Here is a 27,200-nt window from a genome sequence, read left to right as displayed (position 1 = left end):
CAGTCTCACTGAGCTGTGTAGGCCCTCACTAAGTTGCTGAGGCTGGCCTTGAATCTGCAACAGTCCTTCCTCAGCTTCCTGAGCTACTGTGATTACAAGTGCGCGCCACTGCACCCAGCTGAATTAATCTTAATAAAACCTAGTTTGTCTTCCTGATTCTCTGGTTTGCCCCTTAAAAGCCAGAATAGTTTAGTTTTCTTTAAAATTCCAAGCAGGTCTGGATTAAATTCCCAACACCACAAAAAATTAAACTAAAAATAGATGAAAAGGAGTGAGGGTTAGGGTTAGGGTTAAGAGTCCCAGGGTTCAAACCCAGCACCCCCACAAAAAACAAAAGACTTGGAATTTTAAGTTGGGTGTGGTAGTGTGCACCTATCTCAGCTTTTGGGAAAATCATTTTAGTGCAGAAATTTAAAAACAGCTTGTGATCACAAGTTCAAGGTGAGCCTCAGCAATTTAATGAGGCCTTCAACAACTTAACAACCCTGTCTCAAAATAAAGAAAAAGTCCTGGAGCTATAGCCCGGTAGTAAAGTACCCCTGGATTCAATTCCCTCGTACCACAAATAAAATTATAAATAAATAAAAACACCAAATTCTTTCCAAACCTTGTTCTAGCCTTGCACGTCCTGGAATGCTCTGCCCAAAATTATAAGGCTGCTTATTCACCCCATTATTTCTCAACTCAGTGTCATATTCTGCCTTCTCAAAGGCCTTTCTAGATCACCATGGCTAAAACAGCACCCTTCCCCAAAATGTCTACCATATCACTTGGTTTTCCTTGCTTAATAGCACTTACCTGAAGTTATTCTGCATACTTGCTCCATGAGAGCAGGACCTCATTTATCTTTTAAATAAATATTTTTATTAATTTTTTTTAAAGAGAGAGAGAGAGAGAGAGAGAGAGAGAGAGAGAGAGAGAAGTTTAATATTTATTTTTTAGTTTTTGGCGGACACAACATCTTTGTATGTGGTGCTGAGGATCGAACCCGGGCCGCACGCATGCCAGGCGAGCATGCTACAGCTTGAGCCACATCCCCAGCCCAATAATGGATTTTAATAAATATTAAATATTTAGTGAATTATACATTGCTGTTATACTCCAAAATTTTTTTTTCCTGGCAAATTGATCTCAAAGGAAAAATAAGGTAATTATCATGTATGTAAACATACATATATGCATGTTTGTGTATGTTATATATGTATATATGGATTTTTTTGGGGGGAGGGGTGGTGGGTATTGAACCCAGGGACACTTCATTATTGAACTACTCCCCAGTCCTTTTTTTTTATTTTGAGAGTCTCACCAAGTTGCCCAGGCTGCCTCATGCTTCAGCCTCTGGATTACATCACCCTGGATGGCCAGAACATCTGAAATGCAACTCATGACTGGCATTATATATCAACTGGACAGTGCTTTTCTGTAATGACATCCTGTCCCTAGGCTTAATCCTCATCAAAAAGAAAAAAAAAAAAAATCAATTTTTTCATGAAAAATTTCTCCACAGATAAAAGTCCAGGCCCATGTAGTGAATTCCACCAAGTATCTTTTCTTTTTTTGGTACTGGGGACTGAGCTCAGGGGTGGTTTCCCACCCAGCTACATCCCCAGCCCTTTTTATTTTTTATTTTGAGACAGCTACAATCCCAATCCCCAGTAAGTTGCTGAGGGTCTAAGTTGTCAAAGCTGGCCTTAAACTTTTGGTTCCTCTATCTCAATCTCCGAGTTGCTGTGATTCCAGTCATGTGCCACTGTGCCCAGGAGTGTGTTTGTGTGTGTGAGTATGTGTGTGTGTGTATGTATGTGTTATGGAATCTTTGTGCTGACCTAGTCCTAAGCTTTCAGAAGCAAATTAATAGGCAAGTCAACATATAGAGGTATTCTCCATATTAAATTTTACAACCAAGGTAAACTGGGATGCCATTTCAATTCTGTATTTCTTAAAATGACTAACATATTAATAATGATATATATATATTTTTCAACAGAGCTTAAAGATTTATAAACACAGCAGGATCCTCTGATGAGAAACTATAGCCTGTAAGATTTTTTGGCACATAGTACAAGCTCAATAAACATTCATTAAATGAATGGTATTTAGTGTTTTCTAACTGTGTAATATTTTTGGAGAAATATTCTTTGGCTTTAAATAAGCTAATATATTTGAGGTGACAAAAATAAAATCATCTTTTTAAAAAGAAAATAAAAAAGGAAATGGAAGCCTTTATTAGTTGAAATAAGTTCATTTATTATACTTCCAAGGTCTTTCCCCCCCAATAATTGAGACAAATAAGCCATTTTATAACACTTTATAACAATATAACTTAGGGTTATTATTATTTTTTTGCTACTGGGGACTGAACCCAGGGGTGCTTTACCATTGGACTTTAGCTGCAGTCCTTTTTATTTTTTGAGATAGGGTCTAAATTGCTGAGACTGAACTTGAATTTTAGATCCTCCAGCCTCAGCCTCCCAAGTTGCAGGTGTGCGTGCCACTGTGCCCAGTGTAACTTAATTTTTAGTATTTCCAAAAGGGAAAGATTTCATTGAGAATTTAGGAAAGAAAACATTTTAGTAAGAATTTTTACTACAAGAAATTACTTTTTCAAACTTAATACAGTAACAGACTTGTCTCCCAGGTACATTACCAAGCAGTCCTCCTTATAAGGAAATCTATCCAGTACTAGTCAACAAAAAATCTACATTTAGAAACTGAGGCAGGAAATGTTTATACTTAAATAAAAAACAGGCAATCTAAAATACAAATGACATGTCACTTTAACAATGCAATTTACATAATTAGGCATAAATTATTAACTTATGCTACTTCAGGTCCTAACAAAGACTCAGGTGATATGAATGAATCTCATGCTCAAACTGCATTCATCTGGCTCTGGAGGTAAACATCACAATGGAATTGGGCCTGTTTGACTACAGGAAGAATCATTTTGATATTGCACATTTCCTTTCTTTAACAACAGGATTAAGTCAGGGCCATCTTAGTTCTGAATCTCTCCATTTTTGTTGGGAGAAGACTAACCATTTCTTTACTAAGTTCTAGTTCAACTTCTATTTCTTGGGCAGCCTCAGGGTGCCTTTCACAGTAATCAACAATAAATGTGTAATGTTCCAATGATGTTGCCAAATTTTCTAGCTCTTTCTTGGGATCTGTAGTGATGATTTTGCCATAGAGACGAGCAACTCGAAACTTAGCTAACATGGCAGGGCGAAGAACATCCTCCCCTATATGCTCAGGAAATACTTTATTTGGGTCTCTCAGGGAGTCTAAGAAGAGCTGGTAGTACTTCAATGCTGACTTATTAAGATTATTTATTTTTTTTACAATGTGTGAATCAGGATCTCTTAGCTTGTCAGCAATGGCAACCTTCAAATCCATCATATCATAGTATGCATGTGCAATTTCAAACTGAATCTGTCTGTTTACCAACAGATAATACTGTGGATTCAGATCTACAATCAAGGGCTCTAGCATTGCTATTCTGCGTTTATGCATCTTGCACCGCCTCTCCATGTCAGTTTCAAAGAATGCAAGCACCTTGAACAGAGAACTGTGGTCTTGGACAACTTCAATATGGTCAGTGACATACCCATCAAACTGGAAGAACTCTTTTGCCTCAAAGACATAGTGCTGACCCAACAAGAAAAGTTCCCTGGCTTCTTCAAAATCTAAAGGTCTCAAATATCTCACTTTCTCTTCTACTGCAGAGATGGCATCACACAGTTCCCCGGTTCCAAACTGCACAGCTTTTTTCCTAATGTTCTCTTCCTCATCTAGTTCTTTTTTCCTTAAAGCTCTAAGTTCAGACTGTTTGTCAAGATCAAGCTCTCCTATATTGTCCTGAAAGAAAAAGATAGTTTATGGTTAAGTAGGTCACTTATCTCCAATTGTCAAATAAAACTTAAAGAGTAAAGAAAACTCTTTTACTTCTCAGCCTGGCTAAGGGAAGTATAATGTTTTTTTTTTTTGTTTTCAATACTGGGGACAGAACTCAGGGCCTTGGTCATGCTAAGCAACCATCCTACCCCTGAGCTATCTTACCAGCACACAGGTATTATAATTTTAGATATTGTTTAATATAGTCTTCCAACTATATTAAAAATTAAAAAATGTGAAAAAAGTTGCAAAGAGAACCACTTACATGTTCCTTATCCTCTCCAGGGAACTTAAAACTTATATACAGTTATGCTTCAAACAAGATTAATGCTGCAAATTTAAGTACTTTGAACATTGTGAAATATCATACACCTGTAATCCATTAGTATATTATTATTATTATTATTATTTTGTTTTGTAGTGCTGGCATTGAATCCAGGGCCTTACATAAGCTAGGCCAGTGCTCTACCACTGAGACACACCCCCAACCCCTATATTTATTTTTTAACATTGTAATAAGACTGTAATCAATATCCTAAAAATCTTTCACAGGGATACCAAGAAGATTACTGATATATTTATGCTATAAGTTATTTAGTGAAATATATTACAGAGAAATGCTCTAAAAATACTAAAGTGAAGACACAGTTAAATCTACCTTCACAAAGTCATCTGTGAAGGGGAATAACGACCACAAAAAGATTTAAGTATGCTGGGGCTTGGGGTGTAGCTCAGTAGTAATGCAGTTGCCTAGAATGTACAAAGCCCTGAGTTTGATGAAAGAAAGGAAGGGAGGGAAGGAGGAAGGAAGGACAGAAGAGAGGTAGGGAAGGAGGGAGGAGAGGTTAAGTTCTTCCTAACCAATAAAATTGAAAGTTAGAACTTGACATTGTCTACTGATTTTTCCAAACACCTGACAAAGCTTCGATGCTCTTGCTGTAAAGACATCAATCCTTCGAGGCCTGCTAGCTTCAGTCCCTTTCTAACCCACTTTGTCCTGTATTATACTTTCTCTTGCTTTGCTCCAAATTTACTTGGCTTCTGCTGCATCCCTTTGGATGCCAATCTCCATTATACCATAGAATTTTTTTTAATTAATTTTTTTTTTTCAGTTTTAGGTGGATACAATATCTTTATTTTACATTTATGTGGTGTTGAGGATCAAACCCAGTGCCTCATTCATGCTAGGCGAGCACTCTACCACTGAGCCAAAACCCCAGCCCTGCCATAGAATTTTTAAACACGCGTTTCAGCTCCCAGGAATGTGCTTTTTCCTTTCTCCAGGCTGGTATTTCCTACTCATGCCTGGAGGTTGCTTGGATTGGTATTTCTTCCTGTTGTGCCCTCTCATGGTATGTTTCTCTCTTTTATGGAACCGTGTCTATTTTTGTTCATTATAACATCCCTTGAACCTTGGACAATAACTGGCAGCAAGTTGGCATAAATAAATGCCTAACTGAAAAAAATTGTGCATGTTTAAAGCTTAAAATGGAGGAAATGATTTTCAGATAAACAATCAGATGATCAAAGGATGAAGCTGAAGGTAAATAAACAAAAATGTTGATTAAGGAAAATGTGAGTAATTTAGTAGTGAGGCAAATATTTGAGTTTAAACTAACCAAATATAAAGTTCTAGTTCCCAGGCTAGAAACAGCAACTCAGTGAAGGATAAAAGTTAAAAAGTTTCAGCCGTAGTGTATTTCACTTGACATTATTACTTTAAGTATAGGTCATTAGCCTCTAAATCTTATCTGTTCCCATATTCTCTGAGCTGTCTGCTTTCATTAGCCCACTCGTGCTCTAATAGACCTTACAATCATCCTTTTCCACAGTCTTCCTCACCTGACCAGAAGAAAGCTGACAGCTCTTTCTCTAAAAAAGGTAAAAGCCCACAGCTGTTCTCCCTATATCTCCTCTCTCCCTAATATACCTTATCTTTACCTTCTTCCTTTAAAATAATCTCATTTTTTCAAGATTGATGTTTCTGAGATATTCCAGGTTTATTAGTTTAGTTTTCTTTTGTTCAGTAGTTTCACAAAGTTTTGTATTATTTACTATTAAAAAGTATAGTTTAATATACACAGAGAAAAACAAAAGCACAATAATTCCCCCAGTAAAGTCTGTGTATCTACTGAACAGACTGCATCCAAATAATTCATTTCATTTTCCTCTTTAGTGGTTAGGAACTAGGATACTCGGGGTTGAACCCATAGGCACTTTGCCAAGGAGTTATATCCCCAGCCCTTTTCACTTTATTTATTTATTTATTTATTTTTTTAGTACCAGGGATTGAACCCAAGGACACTTAACCACTGAGCCACATCCCTAGCCCTTTTTTATTTTATTAGTGACAGGGTCTCACTGAGCTGCTTAGGGCCTTGCTAAGCTGCTGAGACTGGCTTTGAACTCTCTGGATCCTCCTGAGTCACTAGGATTATAGGCATGTGCCATCGTGCCTAGCCTTTTTACTTTATTTTGAGAGAGAGTCTCAAACAGTACCAAAATAAAACCAAATCAAACCAAACAAACAACAGAGATAAAATAAAGGAATAAGATACTACAAAACAATTAGATACTTAAAACAACTAGGGATAACACAAAACAAAATTGACTTAGGAAGGGGCAAAAAAATTCTATGAAGTTTAAAAAAGGGAGAGAACATCTGTAAGACAAAAAGAATTATTCATTCAATAATTACTTTTTAAAAAATATTATTTTTAATGATGAACACAATATCTTTATTTATTTACTTTTACATGGTGCTTAAGATTGAACACAGTGTCTCACTTGGGCAAGGCAAGCACTCCACCACTGAGCCACAACTCTAGCCCAATCAATAATTACTTTTGAGAACCTATTGTGCCTGAAGGCAATAATATAATACAAATATGATGCAGATTCTACTGCTCCGAGGAGCTTATATTCTAATGAATATTTATATTCATAAATATATTTAACCATAAATCTGAAAAGGCAAGTCTGCATGAAAGAAGAGGTATTTAAGATAGGCCTTGAATGATGAATAATAATAACAAGAAATAAATACTGAGCATTCTACGTGCCTTCCATAAAAAAACACACAGTGAGCCCAATGAGTACAGTCCTCACTGTGAGCTTTTACTTACATCCTACTCATTTTAGAAAGAAAAGGCAACTTCTGGATTACCTGCATGGAAAGTTGGGCATTCTGCATGAGAGTCAAACAATATTTGATCCAGCATCTTGCTATTTCCCCTTTTCTTTGATGGTAAAGCTCTGGCACATCTCCTTCAGTTTCAGGAGCTAAAATTACACACAAGATTTGTCTAAGTTAATAGTCAAAATTATAATTTTCATTGTGTATTCTTTTCTTCTTCTTCTTTTTTTTTGGTGCTGGGGATTGAACCCATGGCCTTGTGCATGTGAAGCAAGCACTCTATCAAGTGAGCTATATCCCTAGCACCCATATTCTTTTTTTTTTTTTAACATTTATTTATTTATTTATAGTTATAAGTGGACACAATGTCTTTGTTTTTTACTTTATGTGGTGCTGAGGATCAAACCCAGTGCCTCACACATGCTAGGTGAGCGCTCTACCGCTGAGCCACAACTCTAGCACCCTGTATTCTTTTTTATATCATTTTTTTTTCTGACTATAAATGTATCAGATTTTCACTGAAGCAGGGGGAAAAAGAAATCCCACCCCAAATCCCACCACCGGAGGGTACTTACTGCTATTTTTTTGCACTTTTCTAATTCTTTCTTACATTTTATGTACAAATGAAAATTAAGGAAACAATACATATTGGATTTTCTTTTTTTTGACACTTGGGATGGAACCAAGGGGCACTTTACCAATAAACTATAATCCCAGTCCTTTGTTTTATTTTTTATTTTGAGACAGGGACTTGCTAACTTGCTTAGGGCCTAAGTTGCTGAGGCTGGACTTTAACTTGCAACCCTCTTTCCCCAGCCTACTGAGTCATCAGGATTATAGGCATGCCACCACACCCAGCTTGTACAATGGATTTTGAACATAACTTTTTATTCATACATTATACTAATAAAAGTTTATCCATATCATTATCAATCCCATAGCTTCATTTTAAAGTACATATTCTATACAATTAAATGAATATTTTATATTTTAACTATTCTAATATAGGGAATTGTTTCTAGTTCTTCACTATTTCTGATTTAAACATGAAAATCTATTTGCATAAATCTGGATTTTGGATTACTTCCTTAGGACGAATTCTTAAAATGGAATTTATTAGGTCAAAGATTTTACACAATTTTAAATGTTCTTAACAAATACTAGCAAATTATTTTCAACAAATATTCTAACCAAATATTTGAGAAGGCTCACAGAAAGCATTTTGAAAATATTGGACACTGCCTTTTTTTTTCCCCCCCAATCTTTCTTCTTTCTTTTCTTTTTCTTTAGCAGGGAGGGCTGGGGGCACTGGGGATGGAGCCAAGGGCTTTGTGTGTGCTAAGCACATGCTCTACCACTGAGCTCCATCTGCAGCCCTCAAAGCTTTCTATATTAAAAACAAATGATACCTCAATGGTGGTTTAGCTGTTACTAATTTTTCTTTTGAGACAAGTGCTTTTTAAACTTCTACTAATCTATAATTAATCCAAAATAGTAGTACATAAAGGGAAAATCAACTATTAATTTGATAATTTGCATTTCTTTAACTCTTCAGAGCCTCTATATTCTTCTAATCCACAATAAAAATACTCACTTGTAGGGCTGGGTTGTGGCTCAAGTGGTAGAGCACTCAACTAGCATGCGTGAGGCACTGGGTTTGATCCTTAGCACCACATAAAAATAAAATAAAGGTATTGTGTCCATCCAGAACTAAAAATGATATTTCAAAATCTAAAACCTTTTAGGTAGAGACTGTTAAATGTCAAATTACAAAATCAGAGGATAAACAAAATGGTGAATTTATTGCAAAACCTGTTAAATGACTCAAAAACACAGTAGTGATTTTTTAAATTAAAAAAAAAATTTTTTTTTGGTACTGGGGATCAAACCCAGAGGTGCTTTACCGCTGAGTTACATCCCCAGCCCCTTTGGTTTCTTATTTTGACACAGGGTCTTGCTAAGTTGCTTAGAGTCTTGCTAAATTGCTGAGGCTGCCCTTGAACTTGGGATTCTCCTGGCTCAGCTTCCCAACTTGTGGGTTACAGGCGTGTGCCATCACATCCAGCAACTGATTTTTTTTTTAGAGGTTATATAAAACTCTATAATTAGAAAGACAGATATGAAAACACATCATTTATTTGTGTAGTATTCCTACCAAAAATGTAATCTTGATCTTGACGTAAGGAAACCTCAGACAAACCACAATTAATGGAAATTCTATGAAATTGGTTTATATTCTTAAAAAATATGATGTGATAAATTCAAAGGCTAGCTGAATGTGGTGGCACACATCTGTAATCCCAGTGGCTCAGGAGGCTGAATTCATGAGTTCAAAGCCAACTTCAGCAACTTAGCAAGGCCCCAAGCAACTTGGCAAGACAGTGTCTCAGAATAAAATATAAAAAAGAGCTGGGCGTGGCTGGGATATAGCTCAGTTGATAGAGTGCTTGCCTCACATGTACAAGACCCTGGGTTCAATCTCTAACACCACCAAAAAAAAAAAAAAAAAAAAAAAAAAAAGAGCTGGGGACGTGGCTAGTAGTTAAATGCCGCTAGGTTTGATCCCGAGTACCAAAAAAAAAAGAATATTATGGAGACAACTGATCAACTGATGAAATAGAAATGAACATTATAGATAAACAAACTATCAATGTTACAGTTCCTGAATTTGCTAACTGTTCCATGATTATGCAAAAAGATGTTCTTAGGAAATACACAATGAAGTATTTTAAAGGGATAAAGGAATTTAATGCAGGTGATCTTCTTCACGTGTTTCAGAGAGAAAAGGAAAATGGGACAACAATATTAAAATTAGTGAATTTAGGAGAGGCAGTACATGGTAGTTGTTTTTAAAGTTTAAAATAATTTCAAAATAATAATTTTTAAGAAGCTATAATAAAACATGCACACATAAACTTACTGTCTTCTGTGGCTGGAATCTTTCCAATTTGACCAAAAATAACATTAGCAGCTGATAAACAGTGCCTGGCCTCCATAAAGCAGAGCTGTTGGGAAAATAAATAAGAACAAATATAACTATTGTATAGTTTCATTTGCAACTGATACTTGCAAAAGTTTATTAACATGGGAAAAACTATACTATCAGGTTAAATCCACCACTGAGGAGGTCCAGTATAATTGTTAAGAAGTATGAAAATATATTATAGTATTATCAAGTAAATAGTTACCTCAGAGATAAAGTAGCACTGTCCCAAACTCTTTAATAAAAACCCAAACTGGCTGAAAGATAACTGCAGCTTAAAAACTAGCTCTCCTCACATAACCAGTACATATATAGGGATAGCTATCATCCTAGACTCAAACTACCTCAGCAAGACCTTTTGGTTCAGTCTAAAAAGCCAAAGTTCCAGGTACAATAAATTCTTAGAACATTGACCATCTGTCAGAGAACTAAAGATTTAATTTTTATTAGATTTAGAGATCCCTTTACACCCTATAATCCAAAGGAAAAAGGAGATATTCTGATAGAAAGCGATTCCTGTCTCCTAAAATCTTTGGAATTTACAGACAATGAAGCTTCCCATCAAGTTTTAAAGTCAATAGATTTTGACAAATAAACTGTTGAGAAATGCTTTACTAATAACTCTTTAACACTTAAAAGAGTTCATAATTCAAATATGGGCATGAAAATCTTCTCAAACATTTAAAAAAGATTTTGTTGTTAATGTAAACAGTGCATTTGTCATGTAAGTCACAAGCTCACCCAGAAGAAATACAAAGTTAATACAGTCCAACTCTTAGTTGGAGGCCACCATCATTAAATAGAGCGTGTACTTCATATTTGTAAATATGAAAGACATTTAATGGTTAGCTGTGACTTTAAAACCTCAGCATTAAATTCATCTCTCCATTATGGTGAACTCAGAAGATAACTTGGGAACAGTTGGGCAGCATGTATAATATTAGCCCAGCAACATCCGTACATCAAAATGTTGGTGTCAAATCTTGAAAGCCAAAAGGTTACAATTTTTACATAAAGAAACTTTAATTGTCCCTCTACTACCCCTCTATAGCCATCATTATCACTTCGGCTTCGTCCAGACTGGCTCCCTGTAAGCAACCACTGCCAGGATCAGTGAATGCCCTGTGCCTTCCAGATGGCTGGTAAATGTGGGACTTTAGCACCTGCCAGGTAGGGACTCACCGAAGAGCAAATACTCATCACTGGAACTGGGTGAAGATGATAATGACACAAATGACAACTGCATTTTAAAACATGGTTCAAATCCTCTTTTTAAAATATAACTTGGTTGTAACAAAAACTTACAGAACACTTTGGTAAGAAACAAAAGTGTGGGGTGAAAGAAGTGCTCATGAAAATTACTGCATGCTCCACGTAAGTAATGCTTAGCAACTTCAAATTCTTCAATCATACTTTACATTCATATCCAGATATCTTAGAACTATCAATATGCATGGAGTTTTAAGTATTAATTAAAATCATAGTGAGAATTTTAAAGTTGCTAAATAAAACAAACAAGGGGCCTTCAATAGCTATATCAAAAGGACCCACAAGCAGAGGCACTTTTTGATGATGTCCACAATGAGATGGATTCATGAGAATTAGGTTTAGCTGAATGCTCTGATATATATGCAGTAGCGTTACTTACACACTTGATCTTAGACCAAAGTCCTAGAAGCGATGCTGCAGTCACCACAGCCCTTTCTCTCCTGCTAATAGTTTTTCTGAATGAAATTCTGTGGGACAATACTTTAAACATAGGGCGCATTTTCAGAACCAACACTAACAAAAAGCTTAAGAAGGATAAAGGCCCCAGGGTAAGGTAGCAGGTAACCAAAGAAATGAACAGAAGGAACTCTGATAAGCAGAGAATTACCAAATTTCAGAGAGCCTTGTGAATCAGAAATACAAATAAAAGTAATTTTTACTAAAATATTTTATTGAGGATGAATAAAAATCTGTTTGGGAAAGGTGGTTTAAAAGTGTTTTAGCATTAGAAATTTAAGGACTAAAAAAGAAAAGGGTCCATTAAGAGTACATCAACATGGTTGTGAGCAATTCTGAAAAACAACTAAGAAGTCTAAATTTGTCCCTGGGTAATAGTCCAGAGGTGTGTCAGAAAACGTGGAACTCTGGAACTCAGCAGAGATATTATTATAGAGGAGTTAATTCTAAAAAATAACCGAAATGTATCACATGCTTTTATCAAAGCCCACATTTAACAGTCAACTTCCTCAGACAAATTCTCATAGTTATAAGATTACCATTACATAAAGATAAAGTTATATCTATAACAAGATAAAATCTGCAATTTAAGGTAACATATCACTAAAGTGAATTGAAATAGAATTCCTATATAAAAAATTGGTCTTAGATAACTCATATTTTGGGGGCTAGCAACATGAAAGACAATGATAAAACTCATTATTTTATAAGACTCAAAAAAAATTCATGCAACAAAAGCTACAGTATTTTAATACACTAGCAAAGAGGACTGTATTTTTCTGTCCAATTTTACATCATAAACTGTAAGCTACCTGGGCTAGGGATGTGGCTCAGGGGTAGCATTCCTGCCTACCATGTACAAGGCCCTGGGTTTGATCCCCAGTACCACAAATAAATACATAAAATGCAAGCTAACTGTTTTTGAAAGATGTGTACTATTGGTTTTACATTTATGCTCACTATTAGTCTGTTAGATAACTATCAAGCTTACCTTATTAATATAAAATTGTGATAAAGTAGCAGCATTAATAGCCCACTCCATAGGATGGTAGGCATTATGCTCAAGCTGGCGTTTTAGTGTGCTGTGGCAATAATGAGCAGCCTTCTCAAACATTTCCATATGCTGGTAGACTTGAGCCAGGTAATATAGATTATGAGTATAAACCTTCTCAAATCTGTGAAAAAAAGATTAATATTCTCATAATGGCTTATGGTTTATTTAGTAAATTTCATATATATTTATCTTGATCCTTTCACCAACACTTTGAGTTATGTTTCATTCTTGTATCTACTTGACAGTTGAGGAAACTGAGTCTCAGATTTGAACTAGATCAAAGTTATGTTACACATAACTTGTAAGTGGCAAATGGAAGTTTTATTCACATCAGAATCCACACTCTGCAACCTTGATAAATGCCTCAAGTAGCAAACATTGTGCTTTTTTTGAATAGTCACTCTATGTGGAAATATCTGCGATTTCTAAATTTACTAACCTTTTTGATCTCTCTTGTTCAGTAAGTTTTTCTTCTTCAGGAAGAAAATGTTCTGTAGGATCAAGAGGAGGACTCCCAATCTATGAACAACATTAAAGAAGGAAAGCTCAGTCAAATTTTAAACATTTTAAACACCTACCGCCCTCTTCTGGAGGAAATGGAAATATTCATTTCTAAAAGCTCAACATAGGCAGCATGGTAGCTAACCTATGCCTGTAATTCCAGTTATTTATGAGGCTGAGTTAGGAAGAACACAAATTTGAGGCCAACCTAAGCAACTCAGTGGAAACCTGTCTCAAAATAAAATTAAAAAGGGTTGGGGGTGTAGCTCAGTGGTAGTGCTTGCCTGGCATGCAAGAGACCCTGAATTCAATCTACAACCTCCCTGCAAAAGCTCAACACACCTTACACCTCATTTTTTATTAGTTCATTTTCATGTTACCCATGAAATCATTTTCTTAACCACAGTATCCAAGAGTCAAACAAATAAAAGATTGCCTAACAGCTCCTGCTTGGAAAAAATTTCAATTGCTACTGCAGTAAAACTAAAAATATGAAATAAATCCAATTTGCTTTTTAGAGATGTATTTCTTTTTCTTTTCTTTCATTTTTTCTCCTTCTTTTTTGAGTCATGATATAGCTATGTTGCCAGGCTGACCCAAACACCTGGGCTCAACAATCTTCCCATTTAAGCCTCCAAATAGTGGGATTATAGGAAGGTGCTACCACCCGTAGGCTTAAGATGTATAGGTTATTTAAGTATTTTAAATCTTAATTTTTATCTAGTAAAAAAGCACTTTAAAAAACATAATAATTGCCATTTGCAAAAATAAAATTTTTTAAATTAAAAAAAAAAAACCTACATAAACTGGGCATGGTAGCACATGCCTGTAATCATAGTGATAAGGAAGGCTAAGGAGAAGGATTATGAGCTCAAGGCCCGTCTCAGCAATTTAGTGAGACCCTGTCTCAAAATAACAAATGAAAAGGGTGCTCATTTCAGCAGCACATATACTGAAACCTGGAATGATATAAGAAAAGTAGCATGTTCTCTGTGCAAGGATGACACACAAATTCTGAAGTGTTCCATATTCTTATGAAGCAAACTGTACTATATGCATTTATGAAAATGTCAAAATAAACCACACTATTTTATATAGCTGTTATGTTCTAATAAATATTTTTAAATAAATTAAATAAAAAACATAAAAAATAAAAGTAATAAAATTAAAAGGGGTGTGGTTCAGTGGCAAAGTCTCTGGTTTCAATCCCCAGTATCTCAAAACAAACAAATGAAAATCAGTACCTACCTCATAAGGGTGTCTTCAGGATTAAGTTAATATTTATAAATCATTTACAATATGATCTTAAGTATTCCGTAAAAGCAGAGCTCCTAACCTCTGCCTCATTCTATGAAGGCACTCCTATTTACAAGTTCATCCTTGTTTTGTTTTGCTTATGGTGCTGGGAACTGATCCCCAAGCCTCACACAGGCTAAACATGTCACTCTACCACTGAGCTACACCCTAAGGACCCCATCCTTGCTTTTAACTGAATTCATTAAACTCCAAAGCTGCAATCCTTTCCATAAAATATGAGATCTTAAACTTTGACATAAACACTAGAAGCATCACAGCTTGGGCTCCTTGAACTCAGGAAAATAAAAACCAAGATAGGAAGCAAGGCCAAGGCAGATACAACTGATAAGTAGTTCAGAAATCCCCTCAACAGTTCTGAGGGCTATTTAATAGCTCCTCCCCATCCAGATGAAGGGAATTAATCAATGTGTTACTTTATGTGTCTACTTCACCAATATGGCTCACACTTCGTATGTAACACGAACAGTCAACTCAGTCACTTTTCAACTCAAATAGGAGTATAACCAAAGATAGAGTTTTGCTATATGTTATGCTTCCACATTAACACTATTTTTTTGTTTGTTTTTTGCATTTTTGGTACTGGGACTTTAACTAGTTGTAAACAAAATACTATAGGTGCTTGGTATCCTTATATTATACACTATTTCAGGTATGAGAATGTGAGATTAAAACATGAAAGGAACCCAGGCACAGTGGTGCACACCTGTAATTCCAGTGACTCAGTAAGCTGAGGCAGGAGGATAGCAAGTTCAATGACAGCCTCAGCAATTTAGTGAGGCCCTAAGCAACTTAGTGAGACCCTGTCTCAAAATTTAAAAAATAAATAAAAAGGGCTGCAGATGTAGCTCAGTGGTAACCCAGTTGTTCTGGGTTCAATTCCCAGTACCCCAAACAAACAAACAAACAAACAATGAAAGAAAAAAGTGAATCAGTAAGATTTGATGATCAATTGGATAGAGCATGAGAAAAAGAGAAGTCTCCAAAGTTTTTAGGTTTCAACAACTGAAAGAAATTGGTGTCTGTAGCAAGAGAAAATAGGTAGTGGTGGGAATCAGATTATTAAAAAACTACTTTCAAATAGTAGTCTTAGAAATGCCTACTCCACAAAAAATGCAAATGTCAGCTTGGTATGTAGGTGCGCACACCTGTAATCCCAGTTACTTGGGAAACAGGAGGATCTCGAATTTGAATTCTAGGTCAGCCTGGGCAACACAGCAAGACCCCATCTCAAAGAGAAAAAATATAAATATAATAAAGAAAGCATATTAGCAGAGTATAAAATCAGATAGGTAAAGCTGGAGATAAACAAAATTTATGATTCATCAGCAGAAAATATTTGTAATGAATGTACATGGAAAAAGGAGGGAAGTCCAAGGACTGAACTTTGGGTACTCTGGTGTTCAAGGTTGAGGAAATGAAGAAACATTAAAGATCTAAAAGAAAAATGGGCAAGTATGCTCTTAGAAACCAAGTACAAAAAGTGTTTCAAGGAAGACTGGTCAACTCTGCCAAAGGCTTATGACGAGTCAAATAAAATGAAAATAAAAATTTACCATGAATTTAGCAACCTTGTGGTGAACTTGAAAAGGTAGTGATTCATAACTGTGAGAAACCTCAAAATATCTCTGGTTATTTAAAGGAATGCCACAAATAACCTTAAAACAAAATTAACTAAAATGTATTTTAATTAAAAAAAGAGACTGCCAACTTTTAGAAGGCAAAAGTTTATTGAAGACTATAATTAATCTATTAGAATTTCTGTACATAAAATTTCTTAGGAATATTGGCATATCCCTGTAATCCTAATGACTTGAGAGCCTAGGGAGAAGGGTCCCAAGTTTGAGGACAGCCTCACAATAAAAAATAGGAAAACTGGGAATATAGTTCAGTGGTAGAGCAACCCCAGGCTTAATTCCCAGTAGTGCACACGCATGCACATACATATTTTTGTTTTTTGTTTGGGTACCAGAGATTGAACCCAGAGGTGCTTTACCACTGAGCCACAACCCTAGCCCTTTTTATTTTTAATTTTGAGACAGATTCTCACTAAGTTGCTGAGGCTGGTTTTGAACTTGCAAGCCTCCTGCCTCAGTCTCCTCAATCACTGGGATTATAGGTGTATGCCACCACATCTGGCTCACACACACATAAGTTCTTAAATGGAAGCTATGTGTCTACTAACTATAATTTTACTAACTTAGGTTATCAGAAACTTTTATACCCTTCGGTAGTCAAGCATTCTGATGGCTGAATTTAGCAAACACATTTTTGTAAAATTTTTTTTACCTATTGGGGTTTGAACCCAGAGCTTTGTATATGCTAGGCAAGCAATCTACCACTGAATTACAACCTAAGCATGTTTAGTCTTTTAAGTGGTACATTCTTCAATGAAACAAGAACTTTTTACTAATGGATTTTTAAAAATTTTTACTTTAGTTGTCAATGGATCTTTTATTTTATTTCTTTATAAGCAGTGCTGAGGATCGAATCCAGGGCCTCATACATGCCAGGCAAGCACTCTACCACTGAGCCACAACTCCAGTCCATTAATGGATTTTTAAAGCACATTACTAATGAAGAGCAAGCGACAGAAAATATTGTGCCTAGTAATTTCTTATATTAAAAAGTTTATTAAGGAAACAGTGGTTTCTCACCTTTGCAGGGCTGTGAGCTCCTCAAGTGTGAGTTTTCAACCTAAGTTCCCCAGAGTCCTAGAAGTTCTATAGCATCTATTTGTACTACCATGATGGGGAGGAAGGAAGGAATCTGCAATAGATTGGGTGAAGGGTCCTTTCTAACCTGCCTTTTTTTTTTTTTTTTTTTTTTTAAGTTGGGGATCTTATTAAGTTTCCCAAGCTAGTCTTGAACTCCCGGGCTCAAGAAATCCTGCCTCAGCCTCCCAAGTTAGCTACAATTACAGACACACATCACCATTCCCAACTTTGAACTGCTTATTAAATAGTTTTCATATACTGCATTTCAGAAAGATTTCATAGATTAAAAAAGAAAGGAAATATTGGAAAAAATAACATTCTGAAGCAGTGTCTCAAAGCACAGGACTTGCAGTATAAGTATCATAGAGGACCTGATTAAAAATGCAAATTCTTAGGTTGGGGATACAGCTCAGTGGTAGAGCACATGGCCCTGGGGTCAATCACTGGAAAAAGAAAATTCTCAGGCCCCATCCCCAAACTTCTGGCAGCTCAACTTGCTGAGTTTTAATAAGCCTTCCAGATGCATGCTAACCATTAAGAATCACTACCTCAAAAATTGCAGATATTTGGCTCAAGTAGTTCTTGTTTGCTTTTCTTTAAGCACAGCTATTTGCAGTGGAAACAAATAGAATTTTTAGATTAAAAATACAAAAATATCCAAATAGTATTTAGGATAATACTAGAATATTTCCTGTATAATTGTATTTTGCCATTATATTCTATCTAAGGATTGATTGATTGATTTTGTGGTACTGAGGATTGAACCCAGGGGCATTTTACCACTGAGCTAAATCCCCAGCCCTTTCTTATTCTTTATTTTGAAAGGGGGTCTCCCTAATTTGCTGATGCTGACCTTGAATTTGCCAACTTCCTGACTCAGTAGCTAGGACGTATGCATGCACCAAGCCCGACTAACCAAGGATTAGTTTTGAAATCCCCAAGACTCTCATGTTTCAGCTATTAGATGGATTCTCAGACAGCTTTATGAAGAAGTTCCTGGATACACTAAAAAGTCACACCAATATTTTGAATGAGGAATTTTCATATCAATTTTTAGCCAGTTTCAATCAAAACTTAAAAAACTATGACATGTAACATACCTCTTTCATATATTGATTATATAGTGCTTCTGATGATTCCAGGTAAGCCTGTGCAGTTTCAATTTCTTCTCTTTCAGACCACAAAATACCCAAGTTATTCTGGAAAATACAGAAAAGAAAAACAAACAATGATGAGACTTCCAATTAAAGTAATTACATAGTTTCAATATTAACCAATCAAATAGTACTGGATTTTGATTAACAATGGATTAGTTACTCATAATACTATCAACCATATGTAGTGTAGAGGACAACTGTTTAAGATGGACACCCAATGACCACTGCCTCCTAGTATTCATATTCATGCCCTTGTGTAATCTCTTCTCCTTGAGTTTGGACTGGATTTAGTGACTTATTTCTGATGAATAGAATATAACAGAAATGATGGAAAGTTATTTCTAAGACTAGGCTTTGAAGTATTGTGACATCCATCTTGTGTTTTTCTTGCTTGCTCTCTTTCAGGAAGGCCAAGCTACTTGGGAGGTGGAAGAAGAAGATTACATGTGCAAGGCCAGCCATGGCAACTTAATGAGACCCCCACTTAAAAAAAAAACAAGAGGGGTTGGGGTTGTAGCTCAGTGGTAGAGTGCTTCCCTAGCACAGGGGAGGTACTAGGTTTGATCCTCAGCACCACATAAAAAAATAAATAAAAATAAAGTTATAAAAATATAAATAAAGTTATAAAATAAAGTTGTTAATAGAAAAAAATACTCATAAAAAAAATCCCAACATTTGGGGATGTAGCTCAGTGTACAGTGTCCGGGTTCAATCTCTAGTACCACCAAAAAAAGAAAAAGAAATGCATATGGAAAGGATTGAGAAAGGTCACAGTCTAAAGCATTCAGACAAAAAGCCAGTGAGGAATTAAATTCTGCCAACAACCATATAAATAGTTGGAAGTAGACCCTCCCCCTATTAAGTGTCTTCAAGTGGGCCCTGGCAGGTCAACAATGTGATGAGGAATACTTAGCTAAGCTGTGCCAAGATCCCTTAGATAGTGGTAGAACACTCACCTAGCACATGTGAGGCCCTGAATTCAATCCCCAAGTACTACAAAAACAAAGATGAACCAGAAATATACAATACTTTCAAAGGAAAAAAAAAAAAAAAACCAACAAAAAATAAAATAAAACCTCAAAATACTACAACTTCCTGCAGAGATCACTTAAATATTTTATTTATTTAAACATTCTTGCTGGGCACAATGGTACACATCTATAATCCCAACTACTCAGTAAGCTGAGCCAGGAGAATTACAAGTTCAAGGACAGCCTCAGAAACTCAGTGAGACCCTGCCTCAAAATAAAAAATATACCTGTAACCCCAGTGGCTTGGGATGCTGAGGCAGGAGGATCATGAGTTCAAAGCCAACCTCAGCAAAAGTGAGGTGCTAAGCAACTCAGTGAGACCCAGTCTCTAATTCCCAGTATAGGGGAAAAAAAAAATTCTGAAGATGCTATATGCTTTTTCTCACCAGTTAAGTCAGATTTCTAACGTTTACTATTTCAAACAATACAGCATTTTGTGTTTCCAGAGAGTTCTTAAAAAATTATGTTTGGTATGAAATACGATATATCAAGAGCTATGTAATGTTTTGAACAATAATAAAAAAATTAGGGGCTGGAGATGTGGCTCAAGCGGTGGCGCGCTCTCCTGGCATGCATGCGGCCCGGGTTCAATCCTCAGCACCACATACAGACAAAGATGTTGTGCCTGCCAAATACTGAAAAATAAATATTAAAAATTCAAAAATAAATAAAAAATTATGTTCTGTAATTGTACCCTATCAATATTGATGGCTTTTTGATTTTAATTTCACCAACTTACTTTTCCTACCATAAAAGCTAAGGAGTTGATTGGATTTAGGATTCTATCCTAAATAACATTTTAAATCATTTTCTTCATTTCCTGCTACATGATTCCTCTTTAATTAGGCTCTACAAAGCAAACCTGGACTGTTTACATGATGAGAACTGAATACTGAAGACAAAGCTCTCTTTAGACAATTAGGTTAGACTGACTCCCATCCCCTGGGACAGTCCTTTAGACACAAGGTATTTCTGAGGCTGTTTCTTCCATCTTTGTTATTTCTCTAGGGGAGGGAACAGGATAAAGAAATAGTTTCTAATGCAGAAATTCTTAACCTTGGGCCTATGGACCTCCAAGGAATCCATGAAGAGAAGAAAGAGCCTATGAATTTGAATAGAGAAAAAAAATAACAAATTTATTTTTTACTAATATAGTCAAATTCAACTTTTCTCCCCCCGCCCCCATGCACATGCTAGGCAAAAATTCTGCCAGCTCAGCCCTTTTTATTTATTTTCATACAGGGTCTACATTGCCCAGGCTAGCCTTGAACATGCTGTCCTCCTGCTTCAGCCTCCTGAGTAGCTGGGAATATAGGCATGCACACCACATTCAGTCCATTATCGACATTTTATGTCCATTTGGGGAGAGGAGTGTGCTGAGGATTGACCCTAAAGGGCTTGTGCATGTGAAGCATGGTGCTCTACCACTTGGGATTGAACCCAAGGGTGTTTACCACTGAGCTACATCCCTACCCCTTTTTATTTTGAGACAGGATCTTGCTAAATTGCTGTAGATCTCACTAAATTGCTGAGGCTGGCCTAGAATCTGCTGGGATTATAGGCATGAATCACCACACCCAGCTGTAAATTACTTTTAAAATTCAATATAAGTCTAAGGATAGAAAAACTACACAAAAAAAAAAAAAAAGAAAAAAGAAAAGAAAAACTACACCAGAAGGTTCTGCATCTTTCACACATGATATTCTTGCCCTCATACTAAACAACATAGGGGAAAAGGTAGAACACTAAAAAAAAACAAAAACAAAAACAAAAAAACAAAACAACACTTTCTCATCTCATATTAAATCGAAATTATATTAAGAAAACTACACTGATATCCTTCATAAACATAAATGCAAAAATTTTAAACAAAATTTTAGCAAATTGAGTATAACAGTACATATCAGTACACATTCTGGCCAAATAGAGTTTATCCCAGAAATGTAATTTAATTTATTAAATGTAATTTACCACACTAACAGACTAAAAGGGGGGAAAATGGTCATCTCAGTAGATAAAAAAATGAAACAGTATGATACTGAGTGGAAAAAAATCTGAACAAAACAAAACAATTAGACCAAAACCAGAGTATATATGGTTCCATTTAAAAATTTTCTAGAAAATTTGGGGTGAAGGGCAAGGAGAGTGGTCTCTCCTTGTGTTACACAGGAACAGAAGGAAACTTAGTTGTACTATATATGTTCATTACCTTGACTGCACTAACGATTTCACAGGTACATACATAGGTCAAAACTCATCAAACTGTACACTTAAAAATGTGCAGTTCAGGGGCTGGGGATATAGCTCAGTTGGTAAAGTGCTTGCCTGGCATGCACAAAGCCCTGGGTTCAATTTCTAGCACCACACACACACACACACACACACACACAAAGTGCAGTTTATTGTATACCAGTTGCACCACAATGCAGCTATGAACAACAAAGAAAAATATTTCTTGTACCATACATGTGTAAATTTTGGAGTAGGGTGAGTGACCCACTAATTTCATAGGAAGTTTAGTTGATAGCATTACCATCTTGACGTTGGTAACAGCAAAGATCAGAAGGAATATGACAGAATAATTGTTCCTAGGGCTCCCAGAACCCAGTGAAGGTAGAAAGGAATAGACTTTTTTTTTTTTTGGTACCAGGGACTGAACTCAGGGGCACTCAACCACTGAGCCATATCCCCAGCCTTATTTTTAGTTTATTTAGAGACACGGTCTCACTGAGTAGCTTAGTGCCTCATAGTTGCTGAGGTTGGCTTTGAACTCGCAATTCTCCTGTCTCACTCTCCCAAACTGCTGGGATCACAGGCGTGTACCACTGCGCCCCGGCAGAAATAGTCTTTTTTTTTTTTTTTTAAATATTGTTTAGCAGCAGATGGACATAATGTCTTTATTTTTTTTATGTGGTGCTGAGAATTGAACCCAGTGCCTCACCATGCTAGGCAAGAACTCTACCACTAAGCTACAACTCCAGCCCAGGAATAATCTTTTTTTGATTATCTAATGTGGGTTCAGGTTCTGTAGTTCATTCCCGAGAAGATATCATCAATTCCCGTGAACCTATACTTATCAACCTTTTCCTATATGTGTTTATATATATATATATTATGTATATATTATACAGACTTATTATATATGTATATGTATGTGAATATAATCTTACGCAAAAATTGAATCAGTCTATATATAGATTCTAAATGTGCTTATAGTTTCCTCCCTTTACCTTGATAGTGACTTTTTTTTTGAGACGGGATCTCCCAAGTAGTTGGGATTGTAGCACATACCAAACTGTCAATTTTTTTTTGACAAATATAAATCACTATTTTTTAATGATTTCATAGTATTTGTTTAGATGTAACAGAATTTAATCAATCACATGCTCACTCATATTTATATTATTTCCTTTATTAATAATTGACAATGCTGTAATGAATATTCATGTTCACATGTGTTTACATACATGTCTCAAATTATATTTAAAAAATTTTATTTTTAAGGAGGTGGGCAGCCATTAGGGATTGAACGCAGAGGCACTCTCCCACCGAACTACATCGTTACATCCCTAGTCCTTTTTATTTTTTATTTTGAGACAGGGTCTTGCTAAACTGCTAAAGATGGTCTCAAATTTGCAATTCTCTGCTTCAGCTTCCCAAGGAGTTGGTATTACAGGCATGTGCTGGTCCAAAATTACTTTGAAATAGTGATGTGGAATTTTTAAGCCAAAGTCTTAAGATAATCCTTAAGAATATCAGCAGGGATCCTACAACCAATTCTTTACAGCTAGATATCAAAGGATGACTCTTCTGTATTTCACTGAAATGTAAAATGTTACAATTTTAAGACGCACAATTATTTTATATACCAAGAAAATACTAATAATTATAAAACTGATCAGTCATAAAATGCACTCCAAATTCAGATATCAGAAATGTGTGCATCTTAAAATCAATAATATATAGCTGGTAGGTGGTACACACCTGTAATATCAGCTATTCCTGTAATACCAGCTCCTTGGAAAGTTGAGGCAGGAAAATCCCAAGTTCAAGGCCAGTAGGGGTAACTTAATGAGTTTCTGTTTCAGAATAAAAATAAAAAGAGATAGGATGTGGTAGAGCTCGTACCTAGCATGTGTGAAGTCCTGGGTTCAACCCCCAGTACTGCTAATAAATAAAAAAGTAAAAGAAAATACAGTATATACTAATGATACTACATTAGGGAAGATTCCTAATTCTAATTCTTTGTTTGAAATATTGAAGCAAGTTTTAAACGTTTATTAAGGTTTTAGGTTATATGGTTAGAGGAAAATTCAAATAACAGGTTTTGTTTGAATTCAATGTTTTGTGAATTTCATTAGATCATTCATCCATTCAAATATTATTTAGAATATGCCTACTATATGTCATGTACTGGGCTATAAATAGTGAACAAAAAGAGTGGATTCCTTGTTATCATATGGCTTTTAATTTTACTGGGCTATAATAAAATATAACTTATACAACTTCTTTCTAAACTTTGATATTTTTCTTAAATCCTACTTACCATATGAGCAATTGTGGTAAATGTTTCCTGGATCACAAATATTATGAACTATAACTACTGGATGAATGGTTTGCAAGTCTATGCAAAGTACCTGATACCTTGCATGTGTGACTAGTTTAAACATATTTATATTTTATTTCATTTTTACTTATTTTGGTGATGCTTGGGACAGAACCCAGGGCTTAATGCACGCTAGAGACTGGCTCTGCCACCGAATTAAACTACATCCTCAGCCCTATATTCATATTTTAAAAGTGTTATGTTCCCAATGCAGAATGTAAAAACTGTTCGATTTACTTTTTTTTTTTTTTGGTATTGGAGATTGGATTGAACCCAAGAATGCTTTCCTACTAAGCAACATACCAGTCCTTTTTAATTTATCTTGCTAATTGCTGAAGCTGGCCTCAAACTTGCTGTGATACTCCTGCCTCAGCTTCCCAAGTCTTTGGGATTACAGGCCTGCATCACAGCACTCTGCAGTTACTTCTTTTTATCGGGGTGGGTGGATAGTACTGGGAATTGAATCCAGGGATGTTTAACCACTGAATCTTCCCCCAGCCCTTTTTATTTTTGTTTTATTTATTTTGAGACAGAGTCTCCAAAGTTGCTTAGGGCCTCATTAAACTGCTGAGGCTGGTTTTGAACTTGCAATATTCCTGCCTCAGCCTCCTGAGTCACTGGGATTACAGATACAAGCCACCATGCCTGGCTCAGATTTATTTCTTAATAAACCATGCACCAAATAAATGAGATATAGATAAGTTTGGACAAAAATGGTCCAAAGAAAGTTATTAAAATGAGGTGATTCTTGAGATCTATTCTGAAGAATGAGTAGGAATTCCTTGGAGAACATGGTAAGGAAAAACCGACAGCAGTGGGGTACCTGGGATTGAACTCAGGGGCACTTGACTGCTGAGTCACATTATCCAGCCCTATTTTGTATTTTACTTAGAGACAGGGTCTCACTGAGTTGCTTAGGGCCTCGCTTTTGCTGAGGCTGGCTTTGAACTCTTCCTGCCTCAGTCTCCAGAGCAGCTGGGATTATAGGCATCAAACTACCACTACCAGTTGACATTTTGTTTTGAATTTTTTTTTTTTTTAAAGAGAGAGAGAGAGAGAGAGAGGGAGAGAGAGAGAGATTTTTTTTAGTATTTATTTTTTAGTTATTGGCAGACACATCTTTGTATGTGGTGCTGAGGATCGAACCCGGGCCGCACGCATGCCAGGCGAGCGAGCTACCGCTTGAGCCACATCCCCAGCCCTTGTTTTGAATTAAGAGCACTCTGGTGCTCCCTTCAGCAGTACATATTGAAATGATACAGAGAAGATTAACATGGCCACTGCGCAAGGATGACACACAAATTCGTGAAGCATTCCATATTTTTAATAAAATTATGGCATTTGCAGGTAAATGGATGGAAATGGAGAATATAATGCTAAGCAAAGTAAGCCAATCCCAAAAAACTAAAAGCCGAATGTTCTCTTTGATATGTGGATGCTGATCCATAATGGGGGAGAAGGGGAGGCGGAGTAGGGAGAATGGAGAAACTCTGATTTGGAAAAGGGGAGAGAGGGAAGGGAAGGGGGCATGGGGGCAGGAACAATGGTGGAATGAGATGGACATCATTACCCTAGGTACATGTATGCCTGCACATGTGGTGTGACTCTACATCATGTAAAACCAGAAAAACGAAAAGTTTGTTACATTTGTGTACAATGAATCAAAATGCATTCTGCTATCATGTATAACTAATTAGAACAAATATGATGATGATGATGATGATGATATGATGATGATTTTGGTACAGGGGGTGAACCCAGAGGTGCTTAACCACTGAACCACATCCTCAGCCTTTTTTATTTTTTATTTTGAGATAAGGTCTTACTAAGTTACTTAGGGCCTAAATTACAGAGGCTGGCTTTGAATTTGGGATTCTCCTGCAACAGCCGCCAGAGTCGCTGGGATTACAGGTGTGTGCATGGTGCCTGGAGAGAAGAGTTTAAGATTTAAATTACTTTGGAGCCAGGAATGGTGGTGTATACACCTGTAATCCTAGCGACGTGGGGCGCTGAGGCAGGAGAATAGCAAGTTCAAAGTTAAGTCTCAACAACCTGGTGAGTCCTTGCCTCAAAATTAAAAATTAATAAATAAATAAATAGATAAATAAGGGAAGGCGAACTGGGGATGTAGCTCAGTGATAAAAGCTCCTGAATTCAATCCCTAGTACCACAATTTAAAATAAATAAATAAATAATAAGTTAATTCGGATTTTTTCTTAGTTGAACAAAAACAAAAACTCGAGAGTTTAAAAAAAAAGCGCATTACAATGAAGGGGTTTTAGAAACCGAGGCTTTGCCCACAATTAAGTAGCAAATGCATGATGAGTGGACGATGGGGGTGGAGAGGAGTTTGGATGCCGACGGTGGGAGATCTAGATACAATGCAATAAATCCTTAAGACTTTTTTGAAGGTCAAAAAGCTCCTATCTGGGACTCATCCCAAAGCTTCAAAAACATGGGGGGAAACGGCATCTAAAGCCCCCTGCCCTCCCTCGGTCATGGCCACCGCGGGAGCTCCTCCGCCCCCTCGCCTTTTGCGGTCCCCGCGGGGCCAGTGCTGGCAGCACAGCGGTGGCCCGGATCGCTCGCTCGCTTGCTCTCACCTGCGCCTGGATGTACAGCGAGATGCAGTCGTGCGAGAGCCGGTACCTGCGCAGCAGTCTCAGGCACTTCACCAGATGCTCCTCCCCCGCCGACAGCTCCTCCGTGTCGATGTGGTTCACCCCCAGGTGGAACTCGATCACCGCCAGCCTCACCGCCCGCTGGGCGACGGGCCCCTCGGCCTCCACGACCTCCGTGGGCAGCCCCAGGGCGTGGTCACCCTCGCCCAAGCCGTCCTCGGCCTGAGGCCGCTCATCCTCGTCCTCAGGCGCTGGGCCGAGCAGCGCCTTGACCTCTTCCAGCAGTGCTCGGGCGCTGTATTTCGACTTGTATGGCTCTTTCTCCGGGTTTTTATGCAGTTCCACCCGCGACAGGGCCAGAGCCGCCTGGAATTTCTCACGAATTTCGACACGCGGAACGCTCGCCATAGCGGCCTCCTCAGCCTGGGATCGCTCAGGGCTTGGAGTTGGGACTCCCGCCT

At 36.8% G+C, this 27,200-nt stretch overlaps 1 protein-coding gene, 1 non-coding gene and 1 pseudogene across 2 annotated transcripts; 2 read left to right on the top strand and 1 right to left on the bottom strand.

Annotated features, from left to right (window-relative positions):
- Window positions 1-2,263: 2,263 nt before the first annotated feature.
- On the bottom strand, window positions 2,264-27,200 carry Kifbp (kinesin family binding protein). The gene is made up of 7 exons (XM_076834462.1): window positions 26,722-27,200; window positions 18,425-18,523; window positions 13,232-13,311; window positions 12,730-12,913; window positions 9,951-10,035; window positions 7,061-7,176; window positions 2,264-3,858 (listed from the first exon to the last, which is right to left on the bottom strand). The coding sequence occupies exons 1-7, from the start codon at window positions 27,145-27,147 to the stop codon at window positions 2,983-2,985; spliced, it is 1,866 nt and encodes a 621-aa protein (XP_076690577.1). The 5' UTR covers window positions 27,148-27,200; the 3' UTR covers window positions 2,264-2,982.
- Window positions 14,222-14,327, top strand: LOC143381714 (U6 spliceosomal RNA). Its single transcript, XR_013088880.1, has one exon. It is a non-coding gene; the product is annotated as a U6 spliceosomal RNA (small nuclear RNA).
- Window positions 25,347-25,443, top strand: LOC143381693 (U6 spliceosomal RNA; annotated as a pseudogene).

This window comes from Callospermophilus lateralis, chromosome 15 (assembly GCF_048772815.1).
Source record: "Callospermophilus lateralis isolate mCalLat2 chromosome 15, mCalLat2.hap1, whole genome shotgun sequence".
Classification (NCBI taxonomy): Eukaryota; Metazoa; Chordata; class Mammalia; order Rodentia; family Sciuridae; genus Callospermophilus; species Callospermophilus lateralis.
Note: the sequence above shows the minus strand (reverse complement) of the source record. Positions and strands in the feature narration are given on the sequence as shown.